Here is a 15,143-nt window from a genome sequence, read left to right on the forward strand (position 1 = left end):
GGACTCCCCCCGCAACTGCCTTTAATGCCCCCCCCCCCAAGGCAGTAAAGTCCAAGCCTGTGTTCCCAGTAAAGCCCAGTATGGCGCAGTGCCCTCCCAGTGCTGCCACTAGGAGCCCTAGTCCCATGCTGTTGCCATAGTGGTCCGTACTGGTGCCTTACAGGTCTGTACTGGGAGCCCTAGTGTCCATCCTGGTGTCCATCCTGCGAGCACTGGGCCCCCGCTGGTCCCCTACTAGTCTGTACTGGTGCCAAACTGGGAACACCGGGTGTGCTGGTGTCCATAATGGGACCACTGGTGTCCATACTGATGTCTTTCTGGGCTGTACTGGAGCCATACTGGGAGTGCTGGTGTGCCTGGTGTCCATACTGGTCCGTACTGGTGCTGTACTGGGAGCTCCGGTGTCCATCCTGGTGTCCATGCTGGCAGCACTGCTCCCATCCTGGTCCCATACTAGTGTCTTACTGGTCCACACTGGTGCCACACTTAGAGCACTGTTGTGCATACTGGTGTGACTTGTGTTTGTACTGGGGGCTCAGATCCCATCCTGGTCCCACATTGATGCTTTACTGGTCCATACTGGTGCCGTACTGGGAGTACTGGTTCCACACTGGTACCTTACTGCTGCCACACTGGGAGCACTGTGAGGGCACTGGGACATATTGGGAGGGCATTGGGATGAACTGGGAGTCACTGGGAGGGCACTGGGATGAACTGGGAATCACTGGGAGGCACTAAGAGGGCACTGGGATGCACTGGGAGTTACTGGGACACACTGGGAGGCACTGAGAGTCATTGGGATGCACTGAGAGGGCACTGGGATGCACTGGGAGTCACTGGGAGGCCCGGTCCCAGACTGGTGTCTTACTGGTCCATACTGGTGCTGTGCTGGGAGGACTGGTCCCACACTCGTACCTCACTGGTGCCATACTGGGAGCACTGGGAGCCTTGGTGCCCATACTGGTGTGCCTTGTGTCCATACTGGGAGCACTGGTCCCACACTGGTACCTTACTGCTGCCATACTGGGAGCACTGGGAGGGCGCTGAGACATACTGGGAGTCACTGGGACATGCTGGGAGGGCACCGTGACACACTGGGATGCATTTCCCCCCAAATTTCCTGGTTTCCCCCACAAATTTTACATTTTCCCCTCAAAATTCACATTTTCCCACCCATTTTCTCCTCAAAATTCCCCTTTTCTCCCAAATAACCTGGTTTTCTCCCCAAATTTCCCATTTCCCCCAGAAAAATTCCCATTTTCTCCCCAAATTTCTTGTTTCCCCACAAATCTTCCATTTTCCTTCAAAATTAACATTTTTGTCCACAAATTCCCAATTTTTCACTCAAAATTTGACTATTTTGCCCCAAATTTCTATTTTTCACAACGATGTCCCCATTTTCTCCTCAAATTCCACATTTCCTCCCACATGTCCCATTTTCTATGAAAAATAACCAGTCCCAACCGACACCGGTCCCAACCGACACCAGTCCCAACCGACACCGGTCCCAACCGACACCGGCCCCAACTGACACCGGCCCCAACCGACACCGGTCCCAACCGACACCAGTCCCAACCGACACCGGTCCCAACCGACACCGGCCCCAACCGACACCAGTCCCAACCGACACCAGTCCCAACCGACACCAGTCCCAACCGACACCGGCCCCAACCGACACCAGTCCCAACCGACACCGGCCCCAACCGACACCGGCCCCAACCGACACCGGCCCCAACCGATACCAGTCCCAACCGACACCGGCCCCAACCGACACCAGTCCCAACCGACACCGGCCCCAACTGACACCAGTCCCAACCGACACCAGTCCCAACCGACACCAGTCCCAACCGACACCGGCCCCAACCGACACCAGTCCCAACCGACACCAGTCCCAACCGACACCAGTCCCAACCGACACCAGTCCCAACCGACACCAGTCCCAACCGACACTGGCCCCAACTGACACCAGTCCCAACCGACACCAGTCCCAACTGACACCAGTCCCAACCGACACTGGCCCCAACTGACACCAGTCCCAACCGACACCGGCCCCAACCGACACCAGTCCCAACCGACACTGGCCCCAACTGACACCGGCCCCAACCGACACCGGCCCCAACTGACACCAGCCCCAGCCGACACCAGTCCCAACTGACACCAGTCCCAACCGACACCAGTCCCAACTGACACCAGTCTCAACCAACACTGGCCCCAACTGACACCGGCCCCAGCCCAAACGCCTCACAACTGCAGGGCTGCCCCCACGCCCCATCACTGTGCCTGTGCATTCTCCCACAGTGGGGGCTCTTCTCCCACGGAGCCACCTTCCCAGCCGGATTCACGACGTGGTGCCAAGGGCTGCCCCATCCCAGGCACACGGCAGGCAGGGATGACAGCGGGGCTGCCCCCGGCTCTGCCAGGCTCCAAACCCTGGCCCGGGTCTCTGCACAAGAGTGCAGGCGGCCAAATCAGCCTTTCCAGCCCTGGTGGAAGTGCCACTGCCAGCACCGGCTCTGTGGTTCCCAACTTGCCTTTGGCCCCAGCTCACCTTTGGATCCCGTTCCCATTCATGCTGGCACCATCATCCCAATCTCATCCCCCTCTCAGGCGGGGCGGAGCCCTTCCCGGTGCTCCGTGTGCAGCAGCTGCCAGAGGAAAGCTGGGACATGAGGAGGGGGTACCTGAGGGGTGTCCCACCACTCCCATTGGCTGTCCCAGGCCCCTCACACCAGTGCCGTGAGTGCAGCTCTGCAGCCAGCGTCTCTGGCACTGCATAGTCCCGCTTGCAGAGCCGTGTGGGTGGGAAGATCCCCCCTGCCCAGTAGAGCTTGGTGCCAGCCCTGCTGCACACCAGGCAGAGGGACACACAGGATGCAGGACCGGGAGCCATCCCACCCAGCCCGGTGTCCCCCTGCCCTGCGGCGAGGTCCCCAGGGCACCTTCCTGGCAGGGGGGAAATGAGAGGAGTTGGTGAGGCCACAGGGCATGCAAACACCTCCCAGCACATCAAGAAATTAGAAGGTTTGGATGGGAAAAGGTAGAAACTCAATCCAGGCCACGTTGGCCACAGAGCTGACAGCTTCTTCCATTGTGGCATCTCTGTGGCACCAGGCACCAAAACTTCCTCTTGGTGGAGGACACCTTCTTCTTGGCAGCATCTCGGAGAAAGGGTCCCGGCTGATTGCTGCCCTGGCAGGAGGGAACGAGGGCTCAGATCCGCTCTACAGCCAGGGGAAACTGTAGAGTTGTTTTTCTCCTTCCTGGCAGGGCGTGGGGCGAGCACCTTTGTGCCCCTGGCAAGCCTGTTCCCTCCAGACCTTGCAGGGTGTCCTGGGAAGCACAGACCCCTCAAGCCCCACAGATGGGTCCCTGCTGTGCCCCTGCCCCTAGAAGGAGGCTTTGCTGAGGGATCCGGACAGGCTGGATCCATGGGATGAGGCCAATGGGGTGAGGCTCCACACAGCCGAGTGCCGAGTCCTACACTTGGGACACAACAACCCCAGGCAGCGCTACAGGCTTGGGAAGAGTGGCTGGAAAGCTGCCTGGTGGGGAAGGACCTGACTTTTTAAAGCTATCCCAGACCCGAAGGCTTCTCCTGGTGCCTGCGTTGTCTGTGACTGCAGTTTCCCATCTCTGAGAGAAGAGGTATTTGGCTGCTGGTTTGTAGCACTGACTGTCAGATTAAAACAGACTTTGTAATCACGGAAGAGAACTGGACAGGGATAAGCAAAGGCTTGCAGGCAACTGCAAAGAAGAGATGGGGCAGCCTGTAATATTCCTGCCAGGATCAGGATCTAAAGTTAAAAGATGTTTCTATTGGAAGAGCTGAGTCCACTGGGAGCGTCAGTCTCCAGAATTCCAAACCCTTCAATTTAAACACAGATCAACCCTAATATTTCTTTCTGCTCCTCTCTAAAAGAGTTTCTCTGGTCTCTTTCTTTGGTTGGGTTTTAATCTTTGATAGGTGACCAGCTCCTTCCCATGAAACCACTCACAAACCTGATTCCTATTGGCCTTCTTGGCCTTCTTGGCCACCTGGGCACACAATGCTGTGGGTCCCTGTGGAGCGGGATGCTTTTCCTGGCTTTGGGCAGCACAGCGAGGGTTTCGGGCAGCAAGGCTGGCAGCCAGGGGTGTGTGAGCAGCTCCTCCCGAGCACAGAGACGGCTCCAGGAGCAGGGCTGCTGGTCAGCCACATCGGCCTCAGGACCAGCAGGGATCAAGGGGGTTGAAATGATGTGTGATGGCTCTGCCAGGGATGCTGGAATGCCCCGAGTGCTACAGGGGGGATTTCTGATCTGTAGCAGCAGATCTAATCATTGGGGAAGACCGATCCTCCCCAGGTGGCATCTTCTGCTGACTCTGCGTCACTCTGTCACTGGCATTTTGGGGCCATGACTGGAGGGACCCACAGGACATGTGATGAGAATTCCATTCACAATTTAATCAACCCGTCTTTGTAGTTTGAATGTGCGCTATCTTGGTTCGTAGCTATCAAAATGATAAATTCACACAATATTCTTGAATGGGATGGGGCAGTGGGGTGTTCCTGGACACTCGACTCTTGTTCCTGCTGAAGTAACACAAACAAAAGGACAGCCCAGTCCTGGAAAGCAGGATTTGTCTTCTGGGAATCTCAGAGCTGTCCCTGAAGGAGAAAGGATACCCCTGTAATTCTGTACTTTGCATCCTCTCACCTCAGTTAGGAAGGCTGTGAAATTTTTATGGGCGTGTGAGCCCTGGCCAGTGGTGCCCACTCTGTTCTGGGTGTGAGTTGAGTTTTCTGCTCTCAGCCAGCCCCAACTTCGCCTCCTGGGGTGGCCGTGGTTCCTTCCCAGGGCCGGATCCAGCTTGCCGGTAGTGATGCTGGTGCTGGGCAATGATGGTGATGCCGGTAATGGGGCAGTGATGGAGGCCCCCATCCTGCTGGGGCTGATGCAAATCAAGGTGGTTTCACCCACAGGTGCCTACAACCTGGAGTGATGCCCCATCTCCCCATCCTCTTGGTGGCCATCACCAGCCCAGCTCAGCTCCCCGCAGGGTGGGCAGAGCCTGCGTGAACACCCGTCCCCTCCCGCTGTGCAGAGAGAGGCACTGGCGAGCAAAAACTGAACTCATTTAATGAATAAAGAAAGAAAGGGGGATTTGCGAGAGTGTTGGGCTGGAGTGGGAGGGTGCAGGTCCCTGCCTCAGTGCGTGGTGCTACAGGAGATGGTGCTTGACCATTGGGTTATTCCATGTTGTCAGTCTCAGTGTCAAGACTGGAGCTTCCATCCATCCCAGGGAATATCGTCCTCTGTCCATCGGGTCCCAGTGATCAGGGCTGCCCGCTGCCACTCCTGCTGTTCCAGAAGCTTCCTGCGCTCCCGCTCGGGCCGCTGCTCTGCTGTGATGGGCACCGACTCCTGGGTGAGTAGATTGCAAGGTGGGCACACTGGTGTTGAGCCCAGGGCATTTTGTCCCCTGTTGTCCTCTGAGCTTCTGGCTCCCTTGAGGGCCACGTGGGGCACATTGGTGTCCTCAGATGCCCTGCGCTTGCTGCCACTTGCTTGTTGCTTTCTGCTGCCCACTGCCACCCAGCACTGCCCCGTCCCTGCCTGCCTTCCCCTCCTGCAGGGTCTGGGGGTGCTTTGCCACCTGGCACACTACCTTCTTCTTCTTGGACTGGATGTTCTCCTGCGGAGATGTCTCCTGCATCTCACGGCTGGCACGGGACGCTTGCCCTGTTTGCCACCCGCCTTGCCCAATCTGGGCTCCTCTCGGCTGGAGGCGACAGCTGGAGGCAGTGGCACTCCTGTCTAGTCTAAATCTGCCCCTCTTCAATGATATTTCCCACTCTTGCAATACTGTTGGGCAAAAAGAGTCAAACAGATTGATAACTTCTCCTCCTGAAGTCCCTTGTGTGTAGTTTCCAAATTTACCCACTTGTGACATCAATCACGTTGTTCCCCTCAACACATAACAAGGACTTGTAGGGTTACTGCCCCCATTTGCTGATGGCACAGGGGCAGCTGTTGACCTTGAACCCTCTCACCCTGTCCTTGTACAGGAGGTGCTTCATCTCCGTGGCCTCCTCTGAACTCGCTCCAACAGCTCCACGTCCTTCCTGTGCTGAGGACTCCGGAACTGGACGTGGGGCTCCAGGTGAGTGTAATTCCCTGAGAAGTCATGCAGATCTAAGGAAGTATTCACCATCTTGACTTTCACTGAGCTTGTGCCCCCTCCACTCAATAACGAATCCTAACTCTATTATTCTACAGTCTTTGTGTGGCCTCTGGTGGCTGATTCGTAGTCCTTCACTGATGAACTTGTGCTTTCTCACCAGATCTTCCTAATAAGGCATCAAAAGGAGCTCATTGGTCCTTGTTTTTCTCACTTATCCCAGCCGTGCTTGGATCAGCCCATTTTCCAGGTTGTATCTGATCTTCAGAGGAAGCCCCTCGCACCAAGAAAGACCTTGAGGGGCTGGAGTTCCAGATAAGAGAACGGAGACGGGGAAGGGTCTGAGGCCCAGGGGCGCTGGGAGCAGCTGAGGGACCTGTTTGTGGGGTGGGTTGGTCTGGAGAAGAGGAGGCTGAGGGGAGACCTCATCACTCTCTGCAGCTCCTGGAAAGGAGGTTGTGGTGAAGTAGGTGCTGGGTTCTTCTCCCAAGGAACAAGTGATGGGATGAGAAGAAATGGCCTCCAGTTGCACCAGGGGAGGGTTAGATTGGATAGTGGGGAAATTCCTTCATGGAAACTGTTCTCAAGCCACAGCAGAGGGTTGGGACACCCCAGGAGGAGTGGGGACACTTCAGCCATCTGGGAAGCTTGGGGACTCCCCAGGGGAGATTGGGGACAGCCTGGGAGGAGTGGGGACACCTCAGGGCTTGGGGGCCCTTGGGGACACCCGAAGGGAAATTGGGGATACCTTGGGTGTTGTGGAGGCTTGAGAGCACCTCAGGGGCCTTGGGATACCCCAGGGGTCACGAGGGCTTGAGAGTACCTGGGAGGGGTGCTTGGGGACACCACGTGGACACAAGGAGGTGGGAACACCCCAGGAGGGCTTGGGGACATCCCAGGGACCCATGGGGAACCCATGGTTAGGTGGAGGAACCCTTGAGGAAGCTGGGGACACCCCAGGGAGTTGGGGACACCCTGAGAAAGGTTAGGGATGCCCCAGGGGTTGGTGGGACTTGGGGACACCTTGAGGGGTTGGGGACACTCTGGGGTAGGTTGGGGACTTCTCGGGGGTCAGGAGGGATTGGGAGTCCTCGGAGACACCTTGGGAGATTAGGGGACACCCTGCAGGATGTTGGGGACATGCCGAGGGTGTGTGTGCATGTGAATACACCTTAGGGACATGAGGGGTGTAGACACTCTGGGGGTCTGTAGGGGTGAGGATGCTCCAGGGGTTGATGGGAGTGGGGGACACACAGGAGAGGATGGGTTGGGGGCACCCCCGGAGTTGGGGAGGTTTAGGGACACCCTTGGGGCCACACCAGGGGCCGGGGAGGGGCAGTGCTTGGGGACACCCTGGGGATAAGGGAAGGTGAAGACACCCCAGGAGGACTTGGGGATACCCCAGGGACACAGGTGGGTGGGATAAAGCTTTTGGGGAGGTGAGGACACCCTGGGGGTGGTTGGAGGCACCTCAGGGATTGAGGGGGCTTGAGGACACCCCACAGGAGGTTAGAGGCACCCAAGTATTCAGGGGGCTTCGGAACACTTTGGGGGTTTTGGGGACACCCTGGGGGAGGTTGGGACACCCCAGGGGTTGGAGGGGCTTGGGGACACCCTGGTGGGCTGGAGACAACCTGCAGGAATCTGGGGGCACCCGAGAGGTTTGAGGGGCTTGGGACATCTCTGGGGGTTTGGGGGATACCCTGGGGGAGGTTGGGGACACCCCAGGGGTTGGGGGGGCTTGGGGACACCCTGGTGGGCTGGAGACAACCTGCAAGAAGCTGGAGGCACCTGAGAGGTTTGGGGGGCTTGGGGACATTTCCGGGGGTTTGGGGGAGTTTGGGAACACCCTGGAGGGCTGGGGACATCCGGCAGGAAGCTGGGGGGCATCCCAGATGGGGGGGGCGCTGAGGGGCAGCGCTGGGCTGGGGGGCGGTTAGGGGTATGGGGGAGCAACAGAGGAATGAGGGGCACTTGTGTTTGGGGGGGCAGTTAGGGATAGGGGCAGGACAGGGCTGGGGGGGGAGTGCAAGGTATAGGGGGGCAGACAGGAACCTGGGGGCAGTTGAGGGTATGGGGGTGCAGGACAGGGCTGGGGGGGCAGTTAGTGGTGGGGTGGGCAGGACAGGGCCATGGGGCACTTAGGGGTATGGGGGGGCAGTTAGGGGTATGGGGGGGCAGTTAGGGGTAGGCTCCAGGCTTGGGGAAGAGCGGCTGGAAAGCTGCCCAGCGGAAGAGGCCGTGGAGGTGCTGGACAACAGTGGCTGAACGCGAGCCAGCAGTGGCCGAGGCCACCAGCATCCTGGCCTGGCTCAGCCATGGGGTGGCCAGCAGAGAAAGGAAGGGATGGTCCCTGGGCGCTGGTGGGGATGCATCTCGAATCCTGGGGTCAGTTTTGGGCCCCTTCTGGCTCATCGCACCCTGCGAGAGGAACAAGGGAGGGGGCAGCGCAGGGGGCACAGCACCCAGAGCTCCCCTGGCCACCCCTCTGCCCGCAGCACACGTTCAAGGAGTTGGATTTCATAGAATCATAGAATCCTTTGAATTGGAAAAGACCTTCAAGATCATCTAATTCCAACCCCCTTGCCATGGGCAGGGACACCTCCCACTGGATCAGGGGACTCCAAGCCCCATCCAACCTGGCCTTCAACACCTCCAGGGATGGGGCAGCCACAACTTCCCTGGGCAAACTCTTCCAGTGCCTCACCACCCTCCGCGTGAAGAATTTCCTCCTTATGTGTAGTCTAAATCCGCCCCCCTTCAATTTAAAGCCATTCCCCCTCGTCCTATCACTCCAAGCCTTTGTAAAAAGTCCCTCCCCAGCTTTCCCGTAGCCCCTTCAAGTCTGGAAGGTCGCGATAACATTTCCTCAGAGCCTTCTCTTCTCCAGGCTGGACAACCCCAACTCAGCCTATTTCATATGGGAGGTGCTCCAGCCCCTTCATCAACTTTGTAGTCTCCTCTGGACCCCTTCCAACGGCTCCATCTCCTTCCCACAGTGAGGATTCCAGAACTGGACACAGGACTCCAGCTGAGGTCTCACCAGAGAGGAGCAGAGGGGCAGAATTCCCTCCCTCGCCCTGCTGCCTGCGGTGCTTTGGATGCAGCCCAGGACAGTTCACGTGCATTGGCAGCTCACGTCGAGCTCCTCATCAGTCAGCAGCTTCCCTGTGTTCAGTGCCCATAAGGAGGTGGGATTTCTGTGTTTCACAGCTTCCAGGCTGGTGGCAGAGCCAAAGCCAACAAAAGCCTGATGTAAAACCGGAGGGCACGGAGCAAACGCTTTTCCTTCACCTCAGCTCAACTCCTCGGATGCTCCCGATGCTCCTGGCCATCCACCCCCTCTACCTCCCAGGAAGAGATGGAAAAGGGAATGAAAGCCAGGACCCCAAACCTGGTAACAATGCAGAATAAAAAGGTGAAGAACACATCAAATCACAAATGGTCTTGTACATTCAGAGTTTATATTTGGGAAAAAAAAAGAGAAAGGAGAGGAGGAATTCGATATTAAAAAAATAGCACTGAATGAGAAAGCGGCAGCGGTTCCTTTCCCACTACGGATCCACACGGACACACGTATGGAGGCTCAGCACCCCTGACCTCCCGCTGGCTGCGATGGGCACCTCAGTTTGCTGGTCTAGAGATACGGAATGCCTGAAGCACACCAAGGATAACGGAACACATCAGCATGGCTTTAATGGGAATCCTCCAGCTGGAAAGAAGCGGTTTCTCCCTGTGTCTGCACTGGCACATCCCTGAGTCGCATTCGCACTCCTCTCCCGCCACGTCAAGATTCCTAAAGATGAAAACTACGGAGGGAAAAAGAGACAAAGAGGGAGAGCATCCTCAGCAGGAGCCCCCCTGGTGGTGGGACCGCCCTGGCAGAGAGGAGATGGTTTGTGTCCCATGGGCTGTGCTGCCTGGTCCCAAAACCCATCACTGTCAAGAGAGCACAGACACGCTCCCATGCAATCCTTTACCTCCTTCCTCCCCAGCTTCAGAGCGTTTCTGTGTTCATGGTGAGAGCCTTCCACACGGTTGTTTTTGACACCTCATACGAGAGGTTAATCTCAGAAGGATCGGTCCTGTAATAAAGATTTCACACAGCGATCCGTGACGGTGGGACCCGATCCCACCAAGTGCATCAGCAAGAGGAACAGGAGGGCCTGGAGAGCCGCAGCTCAGCACAAGAACAGGAGGTTTTGCTGCATGAGGAGTTTTGGGAAGCACACCAACAGCTCCAAACAGAGGCCTCTGCTGGTGTTGAGACCTAAACCGGACCTCTAAGCTGCTACGGATCCTGCCTGCAACTCCTCATTTTTAAGTATGAGGATCTCCAGCTGCCATAAAGTCCACAATGATACAAGTTTTGGGGTCAAACATTGCGCAACCACTCTGCTCAGTGTCAGAGCACTGCAATCGCCTCTCGCAGCCCTGCCCATCGCCTGGAATTTCCCACCAGGCTGGCTTCTCATCTATGGGACGCTCCGTAAAGGCGCAAGTGGAGAAAATTGTGCCAAACACCTTCAAACCCATCTTGGTGGTGATCCAAGCACTCGGTGGGGCTTTACCTGTCACTGCTTTGCTTTGGGATATCCAAGTGGCTGCTCTTGCCCAGTTTCAGATGAACGGAATGGGCGGCAGCAGCTTCCATCATCTTCTGGGACTCCTGATGGCAAAAAGGATATATTGAGTTCTCCGACTTTGATCAGAGGGGAGAGAAAGCAAACACCCAGCCAGAACATCACATGTGGCCCTGTTCTCCAGACCCTCAGAGCTCTGGATGTGAGAGCAGGAGGGTGAGGAGCTCTCACTGCAAGTGTAGGGGAGTAAAAACACCATTTGGAGTAAATCTTTCCATAATAATCATCATCATCATCATCATCATCATCTTAAAATTATAGAATGGGTTGGGTTGGAAGGGACCACAAAGCCCATCCAGTTCCACCCCCTGCCATGGGCAGGGACACCTCCCGCTGGATCAGGGGCTCCAAGTCCCATCCAACCTGGCCTTGAACCCCTCCAGGGATGGGGCAGCCACCACTTCTCTGGGCAACCTGGGCCAGGGCCTCTCCACCCTCACAGCAAAACATTTCTCCCTAAGATCTCATCTCAATCTCCCCTCTTTCAGCTCAAAAATGTTCCCCTTGTGCTCTCCCTGCACATCCTGATCAAGAGCCCCTCCCAGCTTTCCTCTAAACTTCATTATAAATGATATTTTACCTCTAGTCAAGCGTTAAGCTCACTGCTAATTTAGGAAAAAGAGGTTCTGTGGTGGGATCCAGGCCATCAGGACCTGTTTCTATCAAGCTCATGTCTTCCCCCAACATTTAAAGGCAAGCTGGGATGAAACAGGCAGGGAGAAACTGGAGGATCTCCAGCTGCCATAAAGTCCACAATGATACAAGTTTTGGGGGTCAAACATTGTGCAACCACTCTGCTCAGTGTCAGAGCCCTGCAATCGCCTCTCGCAGCCCTGCCCATCGCCTGGAATTTCCCACCAGGCTGGCTTCTCATCTATGGGACACTCCGTAAAGATGAGTGGAGAAAGGGAGAAAGAAACATGAGGGAGAGAACCCAGCAAGCTTTACCTCTTCTGCTTTGGCTTTATTTTTGGCATCATCCAACTGCTTCTTCTTGCTCTCTGGCATGAGGTCATCCAGAAAGCTGAGCTCTCGCTTCGAGAAGCAGAAATCCATCACTTTCCGGACAAAAACAAGAGCCAAAACCTTCAGGAATAAGAGATAAGACAGGGTGAGGTCAAAGATGATGCTGCATCTCTGCCCAAGGCTGCAGACATCTGCCATGCTCTTACCATCACGGGGAAGATGATGGCAGCACGGGATGCCTTGATGGCCCAGAGCAGGACAAGGCAGAGCAGCTGGATCCCGGTGAAGCAATGCACCTTCCGCAAGGGGACGTGCCGCAGGTAGATGAAATCCGGCTGGTGCTTCGCTGGCATCCAAAACAGCTTCAAGCGATCAAAGAACTGCAGGATAAAAGGAGAAAAGTTGCCACTTTGGGAACGGGGAAGTGTTTGACCCCATTGAAGATGCAGAGAGGGTTTTGAGGAGTTCGCTGCCAATGGCAAGTCCTGGAAGCCACTGGGTTCCTCCTGGGAGAAACATCTCTTCCGCCTTCAGTACAGGAAAGCTGGGGAGGGGCTCTTGATCAGGAAGGACAGGGATAGGATGAGGGGGAACGGCTTTGATCTGAAAGAGGGGAGATTGAGATGAGATCTTAGGCAGAAATGTTTTGCTGTGAGGGTGGGGAGGCCCTGGCCCAGGTTGCCCAGAGCAGTGGGGGCTGCCCCATCCCTGGAGGGGTTCCAGGCCAGGTTGGATGGGGCTTTGGAGCCCCTGATCCAGTGGGAGGTGTCCCTGCCCATGGCAGGGGTGGAACTGGCTGGGCTTTGAGATCCCTTCCAACCCAACCCATTCTGTGATTCTAGGATAATCCAGTTCACCCATGAGAGCTGCCAACCAGAGAGATGTTATTCCACATCATTATCACAATTTCTTGACCTACAGAATCCCCCAGCAAAGATTTTCCCGCTGGGGTAGGAGTTGTCTTCCCTTTGCACTGAATTCCGCCATCCTCAGGGAACGAAGCATGGACTCACCCTAAACCCTGAAGCACTGAGCCCGCCTGGCCCTCCCCGCCCTTTCCACCTCTGCGGCCTCCACCAACCCTTTTCGTACACAAAATATTCCAATTACTTGCGTTCAGAGAGGGTTTTTCCCATGGCACTGCTTTTTTTTCCTCCTTCTACGGAGGAATCACAAAATCACAGAATCATGGAATCATTGCAGTTGGAAAAGTCCTCTTGGGTCATCCAGTCCAACCATCAGCCCAACCCCACGGCGCCCAATAAACCATGTCCCCAGGTGCCACGACCACACAGGTTTTGAACCCCTCCAGAGATGGAGGCTCCACCACTGGCCTGGGCAGCCTCTGCCAGGGCTTCACCACTCTGTCCATGGAGGAATCGGTCCTAATATCCAATCTAAACCCTCCTCTGGTGCAACTTGAGGCCATTTCCTCTCATCTCATCACTTATTACTTGGGAGAAGAGCCCAGCACCCACCTCACCACAACCTCCTTTCCAAGAGCTGCAGAGGGCAATCAGGTCTCCCCTCAGCCTCCTCTTCTCCAGACCAACCCTCCCCTTCCAGGTCCTTCAGCCGCTCGCAGAACCCCTGTTCTCCAGACCCTTCCCCAGTTCCATTCCCTTCTCCAGACGTGCTCCAGTCCCTCAAGATCTTTCTCGGAGTGAGGGGCCCAGAACTGAACCCAGGCTTCAAGGTGCCTGTTCCAATGCTTCCAGTAAAGAAATCTTTCCCAATATCCAATCCAAGTCTCCTCTGACGCAACTTGAGGCCCTTTCCTCTCGTCCCATCCCTTGTTACATCACTTGCAGATGATGTAGGCGGCAGCCGCCGTGCTGCACACTGTCGGACTCCATACCTGAATTCCTCGGAGCGATGACACCCCCATATAGAGGAAGACGCCATAGAGCACAGGCATCGGGATGAACTGAAAAGAAGAATTGCAATTATTTATTCTTTGAAATTGCCTTTTCGGCCTCACCGCTCTCTTCCACAGCCACTGCCTGGAATCGACCAAAGCTTCCCAATTTGCACAGGGTTGGAAAAGCGTCAGGTTTTCACCACTGGAGATTGTGTGTGCGCCAGGGAGTTAATGCTCTGCTTGGGCTGAGCTTCTGCATTTCATTTCGTCAGAATAATCCCGTTTCCCAGAAAGGTTGAAGGAAAACAGAGGCTCCCAGCCATGCTACCAAATGAGGGCAGAAAAACATTTCTATCTGTTCTTGTGCCTCCTTTTAGCCTGGAGATGAGGTTCCTTTGGGAGAGGAACATGCAAGGAACCCATGGGGATGATCTCAGCGTGTGTAGCGACTGGGAGGAGCCATTCGGAGGCACCTGGGTGAGTAAATTGCAATCAATACCACGCAGCCTGTTTGGAAGAGAGCAGATGTCCTGGTCTGGATATGCTGAACTGGAACCCACAAACATGGGTGGGCTTGAAAGACATCTGACAAGGAAAGCAGTCACGTTGCTTACTTGTCTCAAGTGCACCAAACTGGGGTCCAAAGGGCTGAAAAGCATAACCATGGATGGTTTCCACCAAGCCCCAAGGTTTGGGATCACCTCGTCCTTGGCTCCACAACCTCTCACGCGTAGAGAGAGGAGACCATTTGTGTAGGACCTCCAAAACGCTCATTGTTGTTGTGTGTTTTGCATTTTCCTCTTACCTTTAGCACAGAAGTGAAGAAGACAGAGCAGCCCATGAGCACAAAGATCATCAAGCCAGTGACCCTCTGCTCTCGGATCCCAAGGAACTTGGGTTGTTCTCCTGGCGCTGAGCAGCCAGACTCTACTTTGAGGCTGTTCACGTGGGTGATGGACAGGACGGTTGCAGCCACAAACCAGGGCAGCCCCATCACGGAGCACACACCGAGCATCACGGCCACCATGAAGAGGTCCAAGTGGTACCCACAGCCTTTCTGTGGGGGCAAAACAAGAAACAGAGCATCCACAGCACCAGAGCAAGGGCAACATCACAAGTCATACTCAAACCCTACTGGAGGTTGAGTCAACTTGAAGATTTAAAACAAGAATTGGAAATGGATAAGGATGGATCCAGGCTTTGTGAAAGACTTTGCATGAAAACCTGGCAGGAATCATGAAATTATTCAGGTTGGAGAAGCCCTCTTATCTCCCGCAGCTCAACCGCACCATGCCCAATAAACCATGTTCCCAAGTGCCGCAGCCACACAGTTTTTGAATCGTTAAAGGAATAGGGACTCCACCACTGCCCTGGGCAGCCCCCACCAGGACTTCCCCACTCGTCCAGTAACATTCCCCACTATCCAATCTAATCCTCCCCTGGTGCATCTTGAGGCCATGTCCTCTCATCCCATCGATTGTAGCTTGGGAGAAGAACCCATACCCACCTCA

At 55.7% G+C, this 15,143-nt stretch overlaps 1 protein-coding gene across 2 annotated transcripts in view; it reads right to left on the reverse strand.

The window, feature by feature from the left end:
- Positions 1 to 9,614: 9,614 nt before the first annotated feature.
- Positions 9,615 to 15,143, reverse strand: part of SLC4A8 (solute carrier family 4 member 8) — a 32,061-nt gene continuing 26,532 nt past the window's right edge. For both annotated transcript variants that reach the window (XM_054051552.1, XM_054051551.1), the window contains 7 exons: positions 14,438 to 14,689; positions 13,630 to 13,698; positions 11,978 to 12,151; positions 11,754 to 11,891; positions 10,734 to 10,831; positions 10,143 to 10,247; positions 9,615 to 9,971 (listed from right to left, as the gene is read on the reverse strand). In XM_054051552.1, coding sequence (XP_053907527.1) covers positions 10,160 to 10,247; positions 10,734 to 10,831; positions 11,754 to 11,891; positions 11,978 to 12,151; positions 13,630 to 13,698; positions 14,438 to 14,689 — 819 coding nt within the window. In that variant the 3' untranslated portion in view covers positions 9,615 to 9,971; positions 10,143 to 10,159. The remainder of the gene's footprint in view (positions 9,972 to 10,142; positions 10,248 to 10,733; positions 10,832 to 11,753; positions 11,892 to 11,977; positions 12,152 to 13,629; positions 13,699 to 14,437; positions 14,690 to 15,143) is intronic.

Source organism: Cuculus canorus, chromosome 29, assembly GCF_017976375.1.
Source record: "Cuculus canorus isolate bCucCan1 chromosome 29, bCucCan1.pri, whole genome shotgun sequence".
NCBI lineage: Eukaryota > Metazoa > Chordata > Aves > Cuculiformes > Cuculidae > Cuculus > Cuculus canorus.